The 22724-nt window shown below is 42.1% G+C and overlaps 1 protein-coding gene across 1 annotated transcript in view; it reads right to left on the bottom strand.

Annotated features, from left to right (window-relative positions):
- GLDC (glycine decarboxylase) overlaps window positions 1–22724 on the bottom strand; it is a 112358-nt gene that overhangs the window by 33647 nt on the left and 55987 nt on the right. Inside the window, exons 13-15 of the mRNA XM_002819798.4 lie at window positions 22470–22554; window positions 22253–22294; window positions 20992–21134 (exon numbers count right to left, since the gene is read on the bottom strand). Of these exons, the coding sequence (XP_002819844.2) occupies window positions 20992–21134; window positions 22253–22294; window positions 22470–22554 (270 nt within the window). The remainder of the gene's footprint in view (window positions 1–20991; window positions 21135–22252; window positions 22295–22469; window positions 22555–22724) is intronic.

Below are 22724 nucleotides of genomic sequence, written 5' to 3'. Positions count from 1 at the left end.
CTGGGAAACATGGCGGAACAGTGCCTCCACTAAAAGTACAAAAAATTAGCCTGGTGTGATAGCATGCATCTGTAGTACCAGCTACTGGGGAGGCTGACATGGAAGGATCACTTGAGTCTGTGAGGTGGAGACTGCAGTAAGCCGAGATGGTGCCACTGCACTCCAACCTGGGTGACAGAGAGAGATCCCGTCTCAAAAAATAAATAAATAACTACAAATACAATTGTCACACCTAGAACAATGAACTTCAATTTTTTCCTTTTTTTCCCTTTTCTTTCCCCCTTTAAATGGGTAATGTGTCCACATCTTAACAAGGTTTAAGAAAGGCACACCTATGAGGTGAAAACAAATCATCACTCTATAATTTCTTAGTATCACCAAATATCGAGTCAGGGGCCTGATCAGCCCCAAAAGAATGAGGCACTTTTAATGTGACACCATTCCTGGCAGTCTCAGGTTCGGCTCTCCCAGGCCCCGGATGCAGATGGCTGTTAGGGGCTGGCCATCCTCATCTCAACGGTCCTGGAAGGCGCCACTTTCAGGGCATATGCAATGACTAACGTTCCGGTGAGCAATGCTGACTCAATTGTAGACTGTTATTTAATGTTCCCAGTACCCCGTGCAGGAAGGGAAGGGAAATGAGTAATAGATGTATCAGTCCCATTCAAAATGTGTACGTCTGCAAAAGCTGAAGGCAAAAATTAAATACTAAAAAAAGAAACAAAAATTTAAACTTTAAACAAATGAAAATTTAAAAATAAAATAACTTTTTTTAATGTTAGCCACAGAACATAGTTAAGAATTTTAAAAAATGTGTATGTTCTCCATGCCATCACCCCCATTTTGCACACAAAGAAACTGAGGTCTGAGTGCTACATGCCAAATGGCCAATAGTGACAGATGAAGACTTGGGTGTGGAGTCAGCCTGCCTCCCAGAGCTACGGGCTCCCTTTGCAAGCAGTGCTGCTCTTCTGAGCACACTGTGCTCTCCAAGGACGGAGAGTTGTGGGAGCAAATGCTTATTTTCTTTCATAGCAGAATTCTTGTCTGATTGATAGAATTGGGGGGTTTAGCTAAAATAAAAAATAAAAAGAAAGAAAAGAAGAAAGAAAGCCTGTCTTACAAGACCTGAGTCACCCTGTTCCTCGTCACCCGCACTGAGTCAGCTGCAGCTCTCTCCGCTCTTTTCCAAGAAGAAAGGCAAAGACTGCTCTTCTGTTTTCCTGGCTTCTGAAAAACAACTCCTAGCCTATTTGAGATTTTTTTATTTTGAGGACAAGAAAATGAATATGCCGTGCTTCAGGAAACCACTCACATCACTAGGAACTTCATCTCCCTGTGCCTATGTGCCTGAGAGATGGGTAAAATGGGGATAGTAATGGTACACATCGCACAGGGCAGATGTGATGAGTACTGAGATCATCAAGGTCAAATGCTTCTCAGCCAAATCCTGCTCATTCTTCAACTGGCTACAACTCTCTGCAAAGCCTTCCCCAAAGCCACCAATCCAGCTCTGTCACTTCCTCAGAGAGGCCTTCCTTGAAGGCAAGAATCTTGTCAACCCTGTTCACAATTGTATTCTCTATTCCAAGAACACTGACATAAAAAATATTTGATAGATTGATTAAAGAAACAATCCTCTACCTCCTCCAAATTATCATAGCAGTTTACTCTGCAATCTTATCTGACATTAACATCCTATACATGTACTGGACATAGAAAATTATTACCGATTTCACATTTACTTTGTATGCCTGTCTTATCTCAATTAGAGCATAAGCTCTGAAAGTAGGGTCTAATTCTCAGAGTTCTGTATATTCTTCAACAGGGAATATATAGAACCATACTCTGCATGTAGTAGTTCCGCAATAAGTATTTAGTAAATATATTAAAAATTGAATTCCTCCAGCACAGGCAATCAATATGAATGTCATCCTTTCCCCTACGGTAAGGAACCTCAAGAAAAACATTTTATATTTACCCCTATGTTTTTCTCATGAATTCTATTCATCTGACTTTCTTGAAAGGCCAATCAAGGTGTAGACTAGGAATGAAGGAAGAGGCAGATTACTGACTATGAGCCAGTAGTGTAGGAGAAAGACAACATGCTAAAGACTTGATCAGAAATGCTGGATTTCTCTCTCTCTCTCTCTCTTTGGCCTTAAACATCTATAAAATCAGCTATGTTTCAACTCAAAAAATGCAAATGATATATTCAAATGTGACACAAGGATTACTACCGGTGTATTATTAAAACAAATTGTTAGTGCCACCTGTTGGTAGAAAAGTCTTATGAAAAATAACTGCTTATCTACATAACCCAGACTAAGCAACCATCAGCAAACTATTCTATATGGAGGAGAGGCTAGGTCAGTGCAGTGAATGGTCTGGAGCTGCAGGGCTGGCCAGTGAACAGGGAGCCTCAGAAACACCAAGTTTATGTGAGCACAGCTTAAACTGTCTTAGAAAAACAAGGCCCTTCATGCCGGGCGTGGTGGCTCACACCTGTAATCCCAACATTTTGGGAGGCCAAGGTGGGCGGATCACCTGAGGTCAGGAGTTCGAGACCAGCCTGGCCAACATGGTGAAACCCCATTTCTACTAAACATACAAAAAATTAGCCGGGCATGGTGGTGCATGCCTGTAATCCAGACTACTTGGGAGACTGAAGTGGGAGAATCGCTTGAATCTGGGAGGCAGAGGTTGCAGTGATCCGAGATCACACCACTGCACTCCAGCCTGGGCCACAGAGTGAGACTCCACCTCAAGAAAAAAAAGAAGAAAAAAAAACAAGCCCCTCCAGTGTATGGCATTTACTCAGGCTGATTAAGGAGCTGCTGTTTAATGCAGAATGGGGAAACTGAGCAAACAACTTCTTCCAAAACTCAGATTCATTCTACAAAGAATCCACAAGAAATTCAATAGACTAGAAAAAGTAGAACAACTGAATAATAGGTATAAGAACCCACAAGGTGAAAATAGTTGGAGTTGATGGAATTCAACAGTATTGTGATGACTATAACCTAGGCCCTTTCAGTATCAGTGTATCATCACAGGTGTGCAAGTTCAGGAGAAATACTCAATGTAAACTTAAAAAAAGAAAAGAATTTGTAGATGACATGGCAGAGATAGGGTGAGGGTGATAGTTCAGAAGAGCTAAAAGTTCTTTTGCCAAGGTTAGAACAGGAGTTCAAAGAAAAAACAAATTTTAAAGATTTTAAAAATTAATTTATCTTTCCCTTTACTAAGAACCCTAGCCAAACATATTGAGAATTAGAAATGGATGTTGTGGCCAGGCGTGGTGGCTCACGCCTGTAATCCCAGCGCTTTGGGAGGCCGAGGTGGATGGATCACAAGGTCAGGAGTTCGAGACCAGCCTGGATAATATGATGAAACCCCATCTCTACTAAAAGTACAAAAATTAGCTGGGTGTGGTGGCAGGCACCTGTAGTCCCAGCTACTCAGGGAGCTGAGGCGGGAGAATCGCTTGAACCCGGGAGGCGGAGGTTGCAGCGAGCTGAGATCGCACCACTGCACTCTAGCCTGGGCAACAGAGTGAGACTCCATCTCAAAAACAAACAAACAAAAAGAAATGGATGTTGCAGGCCAGGCACAGTGGCTCATGCCTGCATGCCTGTAATCACAGCACATTGGGAGGCCGAGGCGAGCAGATTACCTGCAGTTAGAAGATCGAGACCAGCCTGGCCAATATGGCAAAACCCTGTCTCTACTAAAAATACAAAAATTAGCCAGGTGTGGTGTTGTGCATCTGTAATTCCAGCTACTTGGGAGGCTGAGGCAGGAGAATCGCTTAAAGCAAGGAGGTGGAGACTGCAGTGATCCAAGATCGCGCCACTGCACTCCAGCCTGGGCGACAGAGTGAGACTCAGTCTCATGGCGGGGGGGGGAGAAAAAACATTGTGGCTAACTTTATAGACACCATAAGCAATTTCTCAGATGGTGACTGCTTTGGAATATTTGGAGATGGGTCGCTGTAGCTGCATGCTTTTTATATATGCAAAAAGTAACATGAAACCCATTTTGCAAGATTGCAGAATGCACTAAAGCAATAATTTATGGTGAAAACCAGCAGTCACCAAAACTCCCACTGAATCACATTGTAATTATATGGAGAAAACAGTATTTGTGTTCTCAAGTAGAATGTTGTATTTTTATACAAGTCAAAAGATGTTAAAAATGTGCCATAAGAAAAGACCACGCTGTGGATTCTAAAGTTTTAAAAATTATAGCACCAAGAAATTAAGATTTATATATTTTTGAATTACTAAATATCTAGATTGACCATATCTATTTTTGTTTTAATTTTCCCTAAATATTCTGAAAATCATTTTATAGTTTTTAACACACCATTATAGTTTGTGCACGGATGGCCACCTTTAGTGTGTGATTTCAGTGAAGTTCCCATTGAAGTTATTTATAAGCAGTGGACCTATTTTACTTCTTATATTTGAACTTCTTAAGAAGTTTCTTGACCAGGCATGGTGGCTCATGCCTGTAATCCCAGCACTTTGGGAGGCTGAGGCGGGCAGATCACCTGAGGTCAGGAGTTCGAGACCAACCTGGCCAACATGGCAAAACCTCGTCTCTACTAAAATTACAAAAATTAGCTGGGCGTGGTGGCAGGTGCCTGTAATCCTAGCTACTCAGGAGGGTGAGACAAGAGAATCACTTGAACACAGCAGGTGGAGGTTCCAGTGAGCTGAGATCGCACCACTGCGCTCCAGCCTGCTCAACAAGAACAAAACTCTGTCTCAAAAAAAAAAAAGTTTCTCAGGGTATGTTTTTTAAAAAATATTTTATTACATTTAAAATGATAATTTTTCATGAAAAATATTTATTTTATGAGTGATAAATTATAAGTTTAAATATGAGGTGAATTTGTTCCCTTCAACTATCTATAATATCTATAGCATCTAGCATACAGCCCTTTGTACAAAATGTAACATTTAGAAGCTAAAATATACATCATCCTCCCCCAAAATAATGATTTTCTTGTAGACATAAGCAAGACTATTCTAAAATGCATATGTAAAGGCAAAGTAACTGGAATAGCTACTTTTTTTAAAAAAAAAAAAAAAAGAAACTGGCACAAATCAGTTTATCTGATGGCAAGGCTTATTAACAGTAGCCCCCTCTTATCTGCAGGAAATATCTTCCAGGATACCCAGTGGGTGCCTGAAACCATGGATGGCACCCAACCCCAGGTATACTATGATTTTTCCTATACATACATACCTATGATAAAATCTAACTTATAAATTAGGCACACTTAGAGATTAACAACAATAACTAAGAATAAATAGAACAATTGTAACACTATACCAGTATCACTACTCTTGTGCTTTGGGTACACTACTACTAAATAAAATAAGGGTTACTTGAAAACAAGCACTGTGATAACATAGCAGTTGATCTGATAACCAAGGGCAGCTACTAAGTGACTGATGGGTGGGTAGCATATACACAGTGGATATGCTGGACAAAGGGCTTATTCACCTCCCAGGTGGGATGGAACAAGATGCTGCAAGGTTTCATCACACTATTTAGAGTGGTGCACTATTTAAAACTTAGGATGAATTGCTTATTTCTCGAATTTTCCATTTAATATTTTTGAGCCAATTGACCATGGGTAACTGAAACTGCAAATAAGTGGCGACTATCACATATAGCTACAATAATCAAGCCTATGTACACACAGATCACACATAGATCAATGGAATAGAATATAGAATCCAGAAATAGATCCACACGAATATACCCAACTATTTTTGACAAAGTTGCAAAAGCAATTCAATGGAGGAAAGATCGCCTTTTCAATAAATGGAACTGAAACACTTAGACATCCATAGGCACAATCTAAGTCTCACAGCTTATATAAAAATCACCTGTAAATGGATCATGCACTTAAATGTAAAACATAAAACTATGAAATTTCTGGGAAAAACAAAAAACAGAATAAAAATTGTTGGGATCTAGGGTAGATTTGAAACCCAAAGCACAATTCATAAAAGAAAAAAATTGATAAATTGAAGTCCGTCATAATTAAAAAACTTTTGTTCCCATTAGGGATACAAGGACAAGCTACAGAACGGGAGAAAGTATCTGCAAACTACCATAGCCGACGAACAGTAAGGGCAAATGCAATTCAGAAAATGATGCTGGGAGGATGACATGTGGACATGCTGTCAATGTGCTTAGAAGTACGAAGGAGGGTTACATTAGGATATTGAAAATCCACTGGGTTTTCATTGGTGCTGAGTTTAGAGGTGTGTATGGGAATGCAGAGCCTTTCATTGGCTTTATTATCTGGGGGAATTCCCTCTTTTGTGTGAGTCTATGGGAGAGACAGGGTCCCACACTCCCCTATGAAAGCAAAAAGAATTAGACATTCCCAGTCACCAAACACTAATAAGACATGGAGGTGTGAAACAGCCTGTGCAATACTCCAGCCAGGACATTATGAATCTGGATGGACGGACCGAAGGAATGGGAAAGTTAAATATTTTCCACAGTGAGGATGGTGACTCTTCCCATGGTGAGACTCCATTTTCTTCTCTGCTGCCAGCCTTTCTTGGGTCTTGCTCACTGCTGAAGTCTAATTCTCCAGCTTTTCCATCAACTCTGTGAACTGCCCAATAACTTCCCTGTAAATTATTTTTCTGCTGAAGTTAACACAAGCCATTTTCTCTTGTTTGCAAACAGGAGCCCTTAGGTGGCACATATTGTTAAATGTTTCCTACAACAAGATCATGTTAAAGTCACTCATTCCCAGGCAGATCTCACAAACACATATTTCCCGCAGCCACCAGGAGTTTCTCTCGCCTCTAATATCAACGTTATTTTTTTATTTCCTGCCCTTTTCAAAGCTGTCTGTCTCCAAGCAAATTATTCCTCTGGATCTCATCTGTCACATGCACATAATGTTACCTATTTCACAGGTGAACTTAAAATTTTTATAATAGAATACATTTATGTGGGCCGGGCATGGTGGCTCATGCCTGTAATCCCAGCTACTCGGGAGGCTGAGACACAAGAATCGCTGTAATCCCAGCACTCTGGGAGGCTGAGGCAGGTGGAGGCAGGTGGATCATCTGAGGTCAGGAGTTCAAGATCAGCCTGGCCAACATGGAGAAACCCTGTCTCTAATAAAAATACAAAAATTAGCCGGGTGTGGTGGCACACACCTGTAATCCCAGCTACTCGGGAAGCTGAGACACAAGAATCGCTTGAGCCCGGCAGGCAGATGTTGCAGTGAGCTGAGATCGTGCCACTGTACTCCAGCCTGGGCAACAGAGCAATACTCTATCTTAAAAAATAAATAAAAGAATACATTTATGTGGTTTAAAAAAAAAAAAGATCCATCATCAGTGCAGAAGGGTTATAAAGCAAAAGAAGAAGAAGAAAAAAGCAACTCCCATCCATCCTGCCCAGTGTCACCCCCGCCGAGAAGGAAATGTTTCACAGTTGCTTGTGATACCTAAGGGTTTGGTGTTGGACATCTTTGATGTCAGACTCCCCTCATCCAAACTCTCCTTTACTTTGAGAAACAAAAATGATGCAAGTGAAACATCAGCTAAGAAACTGATACAGTGAAAATGATGGCAGTAAAATGATCCTAACAACCACTGTCGAAATGACCCACTTCAGTTCATGGCACCTTCAGAGGACCACTCTCAAGAAAATAAGGGGAAAATGGGTGCAGATTCCTATCTTCTGGGTGGAAAAAACAGGTGACTAACAATTTAACAGTACAAATACCTTGCAAACGGTATGATTTTAACCAGTGAAACTCCATGTATTGCATGTCTCAAGTACCCTAACGTTACCCAGGTCTCTATCTCTACAGATTTAAAATCAAAACCCCTCGACACGTCATTCTGTAATGTTCTTACCAACCTGTATTAATTTGACATAAGTTTAGTTCCATAATTAACCTTTGCTATCTAGTCAAAAAACATAGATAAATCAGCTGGTATCAGAAGAGCGCCTCAGAGCAGTGGTTCTCACGCTCAGTCTAGTTCCCAGATGACAGAGAGCATCAACGTCACCTGGGAACTTGTTAGAAATGCAAATTCAGGCCAGCACTTTGGGAGGCAGATCACCTGAGGTCAGGAGTTCAAGACCAGCCTGGCCAACATAGTGAAACCCCATCTCTACTAAAATTCAAAAATTAGCTGGGCATGGTGGCGGGCGCCTGTAATTCCAGCTACTTGGGAGGCCGAGGCAGAAGGATGGCTTGAACCTGGGAAGTGGAGGTTGTAGTGAGCTGAGATTATGCCACGGCACTCCAGCCTGGGCAACACAGCAAGACTCCATCTCAAAAAAAAAAACCAAAGAAAAGAAAAAAAAAGAAGAAGAAATGCAAATTCATAGGCTCCACTCCAGGAATACTGAATCAGAAATTCTGGGGTGCAGTCCAATGTTAGAACCACTGCCCTAAAGTCTAACAAACTTCAAAAATCAAAATATACTCTTGAGAGTTAAGGAAACTGGGAGACAGGAGCTCCTTCTCACTGCTTTACATTTCCCCAAAGACGGCTCTCCTCATCCCTCACCCTGCTTTCTCTTCTTCCTGGCATTCTGAGTGTTTCTTTGGGAAATCAGAGAGGGCTTACAGGTCTCTTATATTTGGCCCCCAGAGCATTCTGTTTCTCAAGCTGCACTAGGCTCAGTGGAAAACTTACCAGAAATGATCAATGACGTCAACCATGAGCTCAGGAAGGGAGGGGAGGGAGAGGGCAAATAGCGGGCTTTTGACCCTCCCTGCACTAAATTATTTGTGATATGCGCTTGATAGCCACATCCATCTTGCTAAACCTCTCTCTTTGGTGTTCCTCCAGGCCAAATTGCTCTCCAACCCAGTGATGCACATTATAATTAGAGAGTTTTTAAGCAAAAAACTTCTTAACCAGGAGTGGTGGCAGGCACCTGTAGTGTCGGTTAACTACTTGGGAGGCTGAGGCAGGAAAATTGCTTGAATCCGGGAGTCAGAGATTGCAGTGAGCCGAGATCATGCCACTGCACTCCAGCCTGGGTGACAGAGTGAGACTCCATCTCAAAAGAAGCAAAAAAAAACCCCAAAACTCTCCCATATGGGCTCCACCCCCAGCGAAGATTCTGATGGAACTGGTTTGTGCAGTAGGTAGGACATCTGTGTTCTTCAAAGTCTCCCCAGGTAAATCTAACATGCAGCCAAGTCCAAGAACCTCTGGTAAACCTAGTGGTTTTCACAGGCTGGTGGCCAAATGAGCTGCCTCAGCGTCACCTGGGAATTTGTTAAAAATGCCAATTCTGGGGCCCTACTCCAGACTTACTGAATCAGAAACTCTGTAGGGTGAGGCTTAGTAATTGCACAAGCCCTCCAGGTGATTCTCATGCACAATTAATTCTGACAGCCATTGAGAGCCCTGTTCACACCTCGATTTAAGAATCTTCCCATGAAGGAGATTCTGGGAAAAGCAATGGCCAGCTCTATCTACATTAACAATCACAGTTTGCAGTTTTTAAGGACAAAAACAACTTCCTCAATTTTTTAAGCCAAGTGAGCTAATAATAATTCCAACTTGTCTTTCACTTTACATATCCATGGGAGGTGTTAATTACTCTTTCTGTCTGCCTTAAACATCACATCATAATTCTAAACGAGCAATTCCTAGAATGTACTTATGAGCTGCTGAATGATTTTAAGAGTGGCAAAGTGTTATGGAGAAAAAGCTGAAGCAAGCCCCGCTGGGCTCAGTGGGAAATGAAAAGGTAATTAAATATTATTTGGCTGTTTTCTACACCAAGCTGGAAACCCTCCCCGGGGTTTATGGGTTGAACAAATAAATAGGAGAAAATATGGATAAGCTTCTCGACATTTTTTCTTTCAGGCCCTTCAAACACCCTTGGGATCAAAATGTCCTAAGGAACTAGGAAGACCAGTGAAGGCTTGGCTACATCAAGCAAAGTTATCTTGACAAAATTTATGGTTATTGTCTTAATCCATCCAGGTGCTATAACAAAATGCCAAAAACTAGGTGGCTTATAAACAACAGAAAGCGATTTCCCATTGTTCTAGAGGCTGAGATGTCCAAGATCCTAGAAGCCAGCGGACTTAGTGTCTAGTGACGGCGCACTTCCTGGTTCAGAGACGGCTGTGGTCTCGCTGTGTCCTCACATGGTGGAAGGGGTAAGGAGCTGTCTGGGGTCTTTCTTAAAATAATGGCACTAATCCCATTCAGGAGCGTACAACCCTCATGACCTAATTACCTGCCAAAGCTCCCACCTCCTAATGCCGTCACTTGGAGTTAGAATTTATTTTTTTCTTATTTTTTTTTTTTTTTGAGATGTGGTTTCGCCCTTGTTGCCCAGGCTGGGGTGCAGTGATGTGATCTTGGCTCACTGCAACCTCTGCCTCCCAGATTCAAGCAATTGTCCTGCCTCAGCCTCCTGAGTAGCTGGGATTACAGGCGCCTGCCACCACACCTGGCTAATTTTTGTATTTGCAGCAGAGATGGAGTTTCACTACGTTGGCCAGGCTGGTCTCAAACTCCTGACCTCAGGTGATCCGCCTGCCTCAGCCTCCCAAAGTGCTGGGATTACAGGCATAAGCCACCGCGTCTGGCCTGGAGTTAGGATTTCAATAGGTGAATTTTGAAGGAATGCAAACATTCTATCTATAGGACTTATAAAACGTTTTTATGATCCACATTGACTGTCTGTTCCTGAATTAAATCTCATTCACTTTTCTGTTGCTAGGAGAGAAACCTACAACATGACTTGGTAGGAAGCCACATAACAGAGCCTTCAAAAACCTCCCATTTTCTAGATCTTAACCTTTCCCTTGAGCTGATGAATTCCCTCTTAGAAAGAAAATTCACTGAAGAGAAAGGTCCCTGCTGCAGCATATATGTGGGCAGGGAATGACTGCAGAAAGAACAAAAGCCTTCTGTGCGCATAACACAGAAATGCCCTGGATGAGAAGACAGCGTGGAAAGGCGCAGCAGTAAGGATGAGGCTGAGCCAGCAGGGCCACACGCAGAGAAATCCAGATGCGGGCCTGAAAGTTACATTTCATTCTGCTACTTGGTCATTTGAGAACCAGAGAGTTGTATTCTGAGTCCACTTGATGTTAAATATTATCCTATTCTGCAGAGTTTGAACTGGGAACCTTGGGAGACTTCCTCACTTTATTTATTAGGATGGAGGTGCTGCTAAGGCAGTTGGAGGTGGTATGTTTTGCCTCCAGCCCCAGGGCAAGCTTCAAAGCCAACTTTATCCCATATCCATCAGCTGATGGAGAAACTCTCTGAGATCAGGAGAACCAGGTGCAAATGAGCCTGTAACCAACTTACTATGCATTTAGTTGTTTCACAATACGCATGTTCTCCACCGTAAAAATATCTCTTTTCTGAATTGACTAAATAACATATGATCAAGGCTTTAAAAATTTTAAATAATCTAAAAACATAAGGACAAAAAGTAAAATCACCTGATATTCTACCACCTAGAGACAACTGTTTGAGTCCCATCCTTTCATACATCTTTCCACCTATGCCCCTGTGCACACGCACATGCAGTTTTACGCAGCTAACATATGTTGTTCTAAATTTTATTTTATTTCACTATATTTTATTTTCCTATAATTCCCCTCCTCTCCTGCTCCCCATCTCTACGTTATTGATTTTTTTTTTGCTCGAATCCTGATTCTTTCCTTCCTTCTGCTTGCTTTGAGCTTAATTTACTTCTTTCTCTGTTGTTTTAGGGTGGAAGATTAGGTTGGTTTAAGATCTTTCTTCTTTTTTCAAAACAGGGTCAACCAGGCTGGAGTGCAGTGGCACCATCACAGTTCACTGCAGCCTCAACCTCCTGGGCTCAAGCAATCCTCTGGCCTCGGCCTCTCGAGTAGCTGGGACTACAGAAACACATCACTGTGCCCAGCTACTTTTTAAATTTTTTGTAGAGACTAAGTCTCACTATCTGGTCCAGGCTTCTTTTTTTTTCGAGACAGGATCTTGCTGTGTCACAGGCTGGCGTGCAATGGTGTGAACATGGCTCACTGCAGCCTAGACCTCCGGGTGTAAGTGATCCTCCCACTTCAGCCTCCCACGTAACTGGGACCACAGATGCATGCCACCACGCCTGGCTAATTTTTTAATTTGTAGAAACAGGGTCCCACTATGTTGCTGAGGCTGATCTTGAACTCCTGGGCTCAAGTGATCCTCCCACCTCAGACTCCCAAAGTGTTGGGATTACAGGCATGTACCATGGCACCCAGCTCTTTCTTCTTTTTTAATGTAGTTATTTATAGCTATAAACTTTCCTGTTAGCACTGTTTAGCTACAGCCCATTATGTTTGATATGCTGTATCTTCATTTTAATTCGTTGGAAAGTACTTCCTCTCTTTTTTTACTTCTCTTAGAAACAGAGTCTCACTCTGTTGTCTAGGCTGGAGTGCAGTGGCGTGATCACGGCTCACTGCAGCCTCAACCTCCTGGACTCAAGTGATCCTCCCACCTCAGCCCCCAGAGTAGCTGGGACCACAGGTGCTTGCCACCATGCTAGGCTAATTTTTTTGGAGAGATGAGGTCTTGCTATGTTGCCCTGGTTAGTCTTGAACTCCTGGGCTCAAGTCATCCTCCTGCCTCAGCCTCCCAAAGTGCTGCAATTACAAGCATGAGCTACTGCACCTGGCTTCAAAGTACTTTCTAGTTTTCCTTGTGATTCCTCTTTGTTCCACTGGTTATTTATAAGGGTGTTATTTAATTTCCACATATTTGTGAATTTTGCTCATCTTTCTGTTATTTCTAGTTTCACTCCATGTGATCAGCCTCTGTTAATCTGTTTTCAACATGCCCTTATGTTCCTAAATGTTTGTTTAGAAATCATTTATTCCTCTATGTTTTTAAATTTGTTGACACAGGGTAGCATATACTATTCCTTTATAATTCTTTTGATCTTATCTATATCTGGGTATGTTCTTTCTCATTTCTTATTTGTATATATATTTTTTTCCTTAGGCAAGAAAAGAGTTAACTGATTTCACTGGATCTTTCAAATAATCAGTTTTTGTATTTATTAATCCTTGTGACTATTTTATCTTCTAGGTCATTCATTCTAGCTTTCATCTTTAATCATTTCATTTTTTACCATTATTTTGGTTATATGATTTTTTTCTCACTTCCTCAGATGAATATTAATTAACTCTTCCATGTTATCATCCCCAAATGCTGAGTCTTCTGAATCTGTCTTCTGAGTTTCTTAACTTCTCCCTCACAGCCTTAATCTGTATATTTTGGGTTTTTGTTTTGGAATATTTCCTCCAAGTAACTTTCCAAGTCACTAATTTTGTTTTCAAGAGTATCCCATCCTGATTATTTATTTGATAATTTTATTATTTTTTTGTAGATGGGGTCTTACTATGTCATCCAGGCTGGTCTCAAACTCCTGGCCTTATGTGATCCTCCTATCTCAGCCTCCCAAAATGCTGGGATTGTGAGCCACCGTGCCCAGTCCTGATTGTTTAAAATTAAAACTCATAGTTTTAGTTCCAGAATGTCCTTTTTACTTAATACTGAATGTCAGCCAGCTCTGAGATCAAAGTTGTATTGCTATAACTAGTTGACTTTGCCTCACACCAGTGCCTATAATAATGCTGGCTGCCCGGGCAACCTGCTCTGAGCACTCTCCCTGTGCTTCCTCTCTGTTGCTGGGTCCAGTGAGGTGCGCAGCTATTTTCCCTTTGCTGGCTATGGCTCCATTCACCCTTAGGGCTGAGTTCAGCTTGTTGGAACATCTTCAGCAGCAGAACCAGTCTGCAAGCTGTCAGTCCTCTGTTGGGAGCAGTGGGAGCATCACTGGGAGAATCTCCTCACCTACAAAGGCTAGAATCCACACAGTCTCAGAACTACGGAAGACCTGGCCCCACTCTTCATTTCCCCTGAAGCACCCTGAGGGCCAGAGAGACCTTCAACCCAGGAACATTCCTTCAGACAACTGCCTTTCATCTCAGGGTTTGTGGATCTCCATAAGCCAAGTTCTCTTCAGGCCCCAAAGAATTCTTACCCTCACCCTAGGGCTCCTTGACTCCTGCAGGCTCTCTGCTTCTATAATTGCAGGACCAGCCCACACTGGGCCTGTTCTGTTGATAACAAAATGTTGAGTTACCTTATAACAGAGTCCACAGTTGCAAGTCATGTAGCCTGGGCATGGGCAATAGAAAAAGCTTTGACTTCTAACAACACCCAGAACCAGGGATTCCTCCCCTCAGAACCAACAAGACTGGAAAAGAACCAGACCCTGCATGCCAGAACTCCTTCAGAAGTGAGGGGTCTACTGATCTGGAAGATGTAGGGCTCAGCATACCTTACCGTAAGGTGTCAAATCTGAAGCCCTCTAATTAGACCTTGCCAAGCCAGCATTCCCAAATCCCTTCCCCTGCCTTCTGATCCCTTAAAACTTGCCCCAGACCCCAAATCAGGGAGAGAAATTTCAGCTGACTCTTGTCTCCTTGCGGGCTGGTTTTGCAATAAATAAAGCCCTTCTTTTCTCAAAAGCTGGTGCCATAGTTATCGGCTTCTGTGCACATCAGGCAGCAAGCCCATTTGCTCAATAACACTTCCTGATCCTACCTGCCTATCAGTCCACTTCTCCATTCAGGACCCATTCAGGCTGCCATCTTCCCCTGAAAGGCGCTGGCATCTCTTCTTCTTCCTTAATCTAGTTATATAATACTTATTATCCGTTTGCCAAAGGCCATGCCTACTATAGGCAACCTGTAGCAGACAGGATCATTGTCCTGCTCACAGGTCTTTGTTTCATCCTGAAGCTCACTTCCAGCTTCTGTGGACAGCTCCGATATGAAATGACCGTATCTGAACTCAAGCATCTGTGTCTCTCCACCTGAGGATGTTCTCTGCCAGGCACGTTCTTGGTTGAAAGACAGCCCATAACTACCAAGCCTCAAGTATTGAGGGGTTAAGGCCCCCGGGGTGAAGCCCTCAACAAATGAAGAACAAGTGTTGCTAACTCCAGCTTCTCAGTCCTTCCCAGGCAATGAAGGAGCAGTTGGTAAATACTCTGGCTTCCTCAGCTCTTCACTGGGACAAATCGGAGGCATGTTCCATCCAGTATCCCACAGTGCCCCCAATGGGACTGAGCTCTAGAAGCCCATACAGTGATGGTGATAACCTGGTCACTAATACAACCTTTTCCAGCTTTCCTCTCTTCCCTGTCTCACCTCTGTACTTCTCCACTGTGCTTTCCAGGATCAGCAACCACATAAACTTCTTGTACTGAAGTCCCTGTTTCAGGGTCTGATTTTGGGAAACCCCAAATAAGACACAAGCATACCAGAGGCATAGTGGCGTCTCTGACAGACAGTTACCAGCATTCAGGGCCAACTTGTATCTGGGTCAATAACATAGCATTTCCAGTGCAAAGCCCTCCTCTCCAGTCAGGGTCTATGTCTCTCTCATGAGTCAGGTCAAGGCAGATAATACAGAATATAAATCTAAATTGCACCATGGTAGATCATGAATAGTAGGAATGAAAAAGTTAATGTAAATAAAAATGGACTAAGAGTGGGTAAAGGTTAGACTATCCAGGTTGACTAAAAGATAATATTTACCAGAGAAGGCCACAGACATTATGCTAGATAAGGTGCAAATCTTTTATGTTTATTGTATTTTTAGAGTTGCCTTTGTGCATCAAAAAACACTGTAAACAGTGAAAAGGAAATTCATGGGATGATAGGTAATGTTTGCAAATCATATATCTGATAAGGAATTAAGAATATATAGGCTGGGCATGGTGTTCACGCCTGTAATCCCAGCACTTTGGGAGGTTGAGGCAAGAGAATCACCTGAGATCAGGGGTTTGAGACCAGCCTGGCCAACATAGTGAAACCCCATCTTTACTAAAAATACAAAAACTAGTCAGGTGTAGTAGCGGGCACCTGTAATCCCAGCTACTTGGGAGGCTGAGGCAGGAGAATTGCTTGAACCTGGGAGGCAAAGGTTGCCGTAAACCAAGATCGCTCCACTGCACTCCAACCTGGGCGACAGAGCAAGACTTCGTCTCAAAAAAAAAAAAAAAAAAAAAAGCCGGGCATGGTGTATCACGCCTGTAATCCCAGTACTTTGGGAGGCCAAGGTGGGCGGATCACCTGAGGTCGGGAGTTTGAGACCAGCATGGCCAACATGGCGAAATCCTGTCTCTACTAAAAATACAAAAAAATTCGCTGGCCACGGGGGCAGGCACCTGTAATCCCAGCTACTCGGGAGGCTGAGGCATGAGAATTACTTGAACCTGGGAGGTGGAGGCTGCAGTGAGCCGAGATGGCGCCACTGCGCTCCAGCCTGGCAACAGAGCAGGGCTCCATCTCAAAAAAAAAAAAAAAGAAGAAGATATAAAGAACTGCTGGGCCAGGCACGGTGGCTCACGCCTGTAATCCCAGCACTTTGGGAAGCCGAGGAGGGTGGATCACGAGGTCAGGAGATGGAAACCATCCTGGCTAACACGGTGAAACCCTGTCTCTATTGAAAATACAAAAAATTAGCCGGGTGTGGTGGTGGGCGCCTGTAGTCCCAGGTACTCCGGAGGCTGAGGCAGGAGAATGGTGTGAACCCGGGAGGTGGTGGTTGCAGCGAGCCGATATCACGTCTCTGCACTCCAGCCTGGGTGACAGAGTGAGACCCCGTTTCAAAAAGAACTGCTATTACTCAACAACGAATCTCCCAAGAAACCCAATTAAAAGATGGGCAAAGGACTTGAATACACGTTTCTCCAAAGAAGATGTACAAATGCATGGTAAGCATATGAAAAGATGCTCAACATTGCTAATCATTGGGGAAATGTCCATCAAAACCACAGTGAGATACCACTTCACATCTATCAGAATTGCTATTACTTCAGGAAACAGAAAATAACAAATGTTGGTGGGGGATGTGCAGAAATCAGAACCTTTGTGCACTGCTGGTGGGAATGTTAAATGGTGCAACCCCTGCAGAAGACAGTATGGCAATTCCTCAAAAAATTAAACATAAAATTACCCTATATCCAACAACTCCACTTCTGAATATATACCAAAATAAAAACTGAAAGCAGGGACTCAACTAGATACTTGTACATCAATGTAAAGTGGCATTATTCACTATAGCTGAAAGGACGGAACAACTCAAATGTCCCTCGATTGATAAATGGATAAACAAAACGTGCTATATATATGCAATGAAATATTCTGCCTTAAAAGGAAGTAGGCCAGGTGCGGGAGATCATGCTTGTAATCCCAGGACTTTGGGAGGCCAAGGCAGGAGGATCACTTCAGGTCAGGATTTCCAGACCAGCCTGGGCAACGTAGCGAGACTCCTGTCTCTACAAAAACTTTTAAAAATCGCCAGGCATAGTGGTGCGTGCCAGCAGTCCCAGCTAAGCGGGAGGCTGAAGCAGGAAGATCACTTGAGCCTGGGAGGCCAAGGTTGCAGTGAGCCAAGATCCTGCTACTGCACTCCAGCCTAGGCAAAAGAATGAGACCCTGTCTAAAAAAAAAGAAAAAAGGAAGTAAATTCTGACACATGCCACAACATTGATGAACCTTGAAGACATTATGCTAAGTGAAATAAGCCAGACACAAAAGGACAAATATTGTATGATCCACTTATACGAGGTTCCTAAAGTAGTCAAATTCATGGAGGCAGAAAGTAGAACGGAGGCCGCCAGGGGCCAGGGAAAAGGGGAAAGAGGAAATGAAGAGTTACTGTTTAACAGGTCCTGAGCTTGAATTTGAGAAAATCAAAAAGCTCTCAGATGGATAATGGTGATGGCTGTACAATAGTGTGAATATACTTAATGCCTCTGAACTGTACACTTAAAAATACTTAAAACAGTAAATTTTGTGTTATGTATATTTTCACAATAAAAAATACTTCAGAGCTGTGAAATACTACTAAGGCTACTTCCTAAAAATTATGTCATGGTTATATCTGAAATACCATACAATAATGAAAGGGAAAGGAAACATTCAGATTCAAAACTTTTTGTGACTACAGAACTCTACAGACACACTGACTGACTCTAATTAGTCAGGTATAAATGAAATGACCAGGAAATGGTTCCTTGATGACACCTGTGGCTGCACCTGCTATTTTGAGTATAACATCAGTGACTGACATGGTATTCAAAATTCTCCCACTGTGCAGAGTAGTCAAGAAACCTGTTTCTTCTTACAAAAAACGTGAAGTGCATATAGGTCCCCTAGATCTCACTGGACTCTAGCCAGCAGTAAATCATGACAAATTAGCCAATATGTAAGCCCTGTTGTAGACACAGAATAATTATAAGACAAGGAATTTGTCATCCACTTGTGCAGAGATTAGCACAAATAAGCCAAAATAGGATTGAAACAAGGTTAAAAAAATCACTTATATATGGAATACGTGGTGTATCCCTTCCTTTTTTCTGCGAATTAAGACATCAAATTGCTTTACTCACCAGAAGCATGGCCCTTGTACTTTCTCAACAAAGAATAAGGCATTTTCCCATCTGTCACAGCAGCTTCTGCTCATGACCAGAAACATCCTTCATTCCTTTATCTAAGCCTAAACATTGTGCAAAGCCGCTGCCATGCTCAAATCAGCTCTTGGAAATGGATGGTATAGCTGGGAATCTCAGGAACTGGAGAAGATATCATTGCCAGGAATGACATCATGATGAAGATCTCTTACCCTCTGCAAGATTGGGATAGGGTGTGGTGTCTCACTGTCCATCATATGAATGAGAAAAATTAGGAAAAAGAAAGAACACCAGGTATGTAGGGAAAAGCAGCGGAGAAATGTCTAAGACGCTGGTTCTCAACCTTGGCTGCAAGTTGGAATCATGTAGGGAACTTTAAAGAAATACTCACACCTGGGTCCCTTCCCTCACCCCAGTCATTCTCCATTGAGATTATGATTCAATCTGGGATTGTGATGTGGGCGTCAAGAATGTTATAAAGCCACCATGGGATCTAATTCCTAGCCAAGGTTGTAAACCACTGCTTTAAGAAGACAAATTTCCTGATTCTTAGGTCAGTCTTCTGGGATCCCGGCTGGGATCACAATTTACTGCAAGAGCTAATAACCACAATTAAAATAGTCTTGAAAAATCACTTTCCAATATGACAGTGAAGATGTGATTATATTCGTCACTAGAGGGCGAAATTTCTTAATTTTCAACATTTAATAACTATCATCGACTCAAGGTTAAGAATTCACTGAGGTTTGTCTCTTAAAACAAAACAAAAATGAGTAATTGAAGTTCTAACGAAGGTACACTAAAGCTTGACTTTCATGCTATCAGCTCCTACCTATTTATGAAGTGAGACTTTAAGACACAATTGAGAGCACTGTGTCCTTTCATTGCCACATACCCTCTTCCCAAAGGGATTGTATTTTATAGGGTGTATTGTTTTTACAAAGTAAATGGCTTTACTGTGTAGTCTATGTTACAAAACAGAAGGTAGGGCATCTTGAAACAGAAATTTTGCATTACTAACCAGCTCCCAGAGGGGTCAACTCTGAGGCTGCTGGTAGAGAACTATACTTTGAGTAGTAGGAGGTGGGGAACCTAGGGGCAGATACCATAACTCATTTTCTAAAGATATTCTAAAATGTAAACTCACACACTGATAACATGATTCCTTCCCATCTATCATTCATCTATCTATGTATCTATGTATCTATCTACCTATCTATCATCTGTCCATCTGTCATCTATCATCATGAAGGCAGAGAGACCACAAATCCAGGGGATTCCAAATTGACTGTGTATTAGAATCACTTGGTTTTGTCTTAAAAATAAAGATTCTAGGCCGGGCGTGGTGGCTCACACCTGTAATCCCAGCACTTTGGGAGGCCGAGCCAGGCGGATCATCTGAGGTCAGGAATTAGAGACCAGCCTGACCAACATGGAGAAACCCCATCTCTACTAAAAATGCAAAATTAGCTGGGTGTGGTGGCACATGCCTGTAATCCCAGCTACTCGGGAGGCTGAGGCAGGAGAATCTCTTGAACGTGGGAGGCGGAGGTTGCGGTGAGCCGAGATCACGCCATTGCACTCCAGCCTGGGCAACAAGAGCAAAACTCCATCTCAAAAAATAAATAAATAAATAAAAATAAAAATAAATTTGAAAATAAAAATAAAGAGACTTAGTCTCAACCCCTGGAGGTTATGATCAGTACGTCTGGAGTAGGGCCTGGAATTTTATTTTTAACAAGTGCCCAGGAGATTTTGCTGGAGACTGTTGCTTTTGAAAATCACTGTTCTTCTTCAAGGTTTTTCCTTTACAAAGAAATTGAGGCTAGAAGAGGAGAAGGGACCTTTCAAAGTTAGTGACATTACCAAAGCAGGATCCAGGTTCTCCTGGCCCTGCTAAACTGAGACACTTGTTGGAATTCAGCATGTGTGCTTGATCCTTCTTCTTATGCTGTGTCACTGACAGGTGTAGTAAGCTAGCTTCCAAAGACAGCCCGCAATGAACCACATCTCCCAACATTCACACCAAGGTGTTGTCCCCTCCCCGATTCAATCTGGGCTCGCCTTGTGACTTGCTTTAATAGATAGACTAATCTGGAAGGGATGCAGTGTAACTTAGGAGGTTGGGCCATTAGAGATTTGCAGCTTCTGCATGCTTCATCTGGGAACGCGCATTCTGAACCCTGACATTGTGCTGTAAGGAACAAGGAAGCTCAAGGAACTACAAGGAAAGCCCCATATGGAGAAAAACTATGGCCCTAGTGAACATCCTCAAATGCACTCCCAGCCCACAGCTCCTCACCAGCTATGTGAGGGAGAACACGATGCACCTTCTAGCCATGCTCTCCCCAGTGGAGTGGAACTGCCTAGCAAGTCACAGAATAACACAAATAACAAGTTGTTGTTCTAAGCCTTTAAGTTTTATGGTGTATGCTGTACAATAGGTTGCTGAAACAACAAGAAAAGAAATGCCCTTACCTGTTTGGCTGGAAACAGACCTGGTCATAACCTGTGAGTTCACACAAATCCTTCTCAAGCTCTCGGAAAAGCTGCTGATATCCTTGAGCTTGGTCCAGAGGCACAAAGGGGTGGATGTTTGCAAATTCTTTCCATGTGATAGGCTGAAAAGAAAGAAAACAAAAATGCATATATACATATTATAATAGCAATAGCAATAATAACTTTAATAATAATGATAATGATGAGAAAAGCTATGTGCCAGGCACTGTTCTAAGCACTATACATATGTTAATTTATTTAAGTTCCACCACAACCTTATAAGGTAAGCACCATTACTGTCTTCATTTAAAAGTGGGACATAGTTGTCCAAAAAGGGAACTTATACAAAATTACAATGTTTTGCTAACTTTTCAGGGAAAAAAAGCCCCCAAAATAGATTTCTTTCCATGAAACACAATGAGTTGCTTCAGGTATGGTTGGCATAAACTCTTATATAGCAATATATTGTTCTCTTTCTTCACTAAGTGGAACAAGAAACAAACACAAAAGTAAATGGGAAGGCCAGGTACAGTGGTTCACACCTATAATTCCAGAACTCTGGGAGGCTGAGGTGGGAGGACTGCTTGAGGCCAGGAGTCTGAGATCAGACTGGCAAACATAGCAAGACCTTGACTCTATTTTTTAAAAAAATGGAGAGGGAAATCTTCTTATCATGATATAAAATGATTTCTTTTGTCTGATATGATATGTCACATCAGAATAAATGGAAGAAATGAAAGAAAGAAAAAAAAAGCTTTACTAAAATGGATCCTGGCCTAGTAGAGATACTTGCCAACCACAACAGTGAGTTGCACAAATCTTCCGTTGACTTGAATCCCTATCTTTCTGATACAGGAATGGATTTCTAGAAAGAAGGCTTAAGGTTCTTAATTCTACCTGAGATTTAGAACTATAAACAATTTTTTTAAAAAAAGCTTTTAATATGACAGGTTTAAAAGGGGGTGGGGGTGGGGGAGGGATAGGATAGAAAGGCATAAATACCATATACATTTAATTAATTTTATTAAAAAACAATAAGTTTACCCATACATTTAAATGATGAAGTCGTGAGAAATACAGGGTTACTCCCAAGATTGGTGAACAGCAAGGTAAAGAATTACTAAAATAGTTCTTCAATCACAGAATCACAGTCCCAGTAGATTTCACTAGTTCTGGGCTTAGGTGGAAGCTAGAACACTGCCCCTTGCTGAGTATCCACTTATAGAAGTGAGCTACTTACTGCGAGTTCAGATGAACTGTTCAGTTTCATGGTGCAGGATCCCTTTAAGAAGAACATCCAAAATGTATCACATTAGTGATTTTGTATAGTCCATCAATCAACCCTCCATCCTCCCAGCATGGCCACCCCTTTGTTGCTCTTGGAGCATATTAGGTAGGACCAAGAGAGGTGGGATTGGGGTAGCTTGGAAATGAGAAAAAAGGCCACAAATAACTACCAGTGGAATCATGCTGTGAACAAGGGAAATGTCTTTATTTTCCAGTTTCTTCATGTACCGGACAATGTTTGTTTCAGAGTGGTAGCTGTGAACACAAAACACAGAATTAGGGGCCCCAAAAGTAGATATGAGTCCACGCACATCCTCCTGAAATATAAGACACACCAAAATCTACTTTCAAAATGCAGATCAATTTTGGCCATGGACAATATGTCAACTACACTCAGACAGAAGGGCACAGACCCCCACAAACCT

The sequence above is a fragment of the Pongo abelii genome, chromosome 13 (genome assembly GCF_028885655.2).
Source record: "Pongo abelii isolate AG06213 chromosome 13, NHGRI_mPonAbe1-v2.0_pri, whole genome shotgun sequence".
Lineage (NCBI taxonomy): Eukaryota > Metazoa > Chordata > Mammalia > Primates > Hominidae > Pongo > Pongo abelii.
Note: the sequence above shows the minus strand (reverse complement) of the source record. Positions and strands in the feature narration are given on the sequence as shown.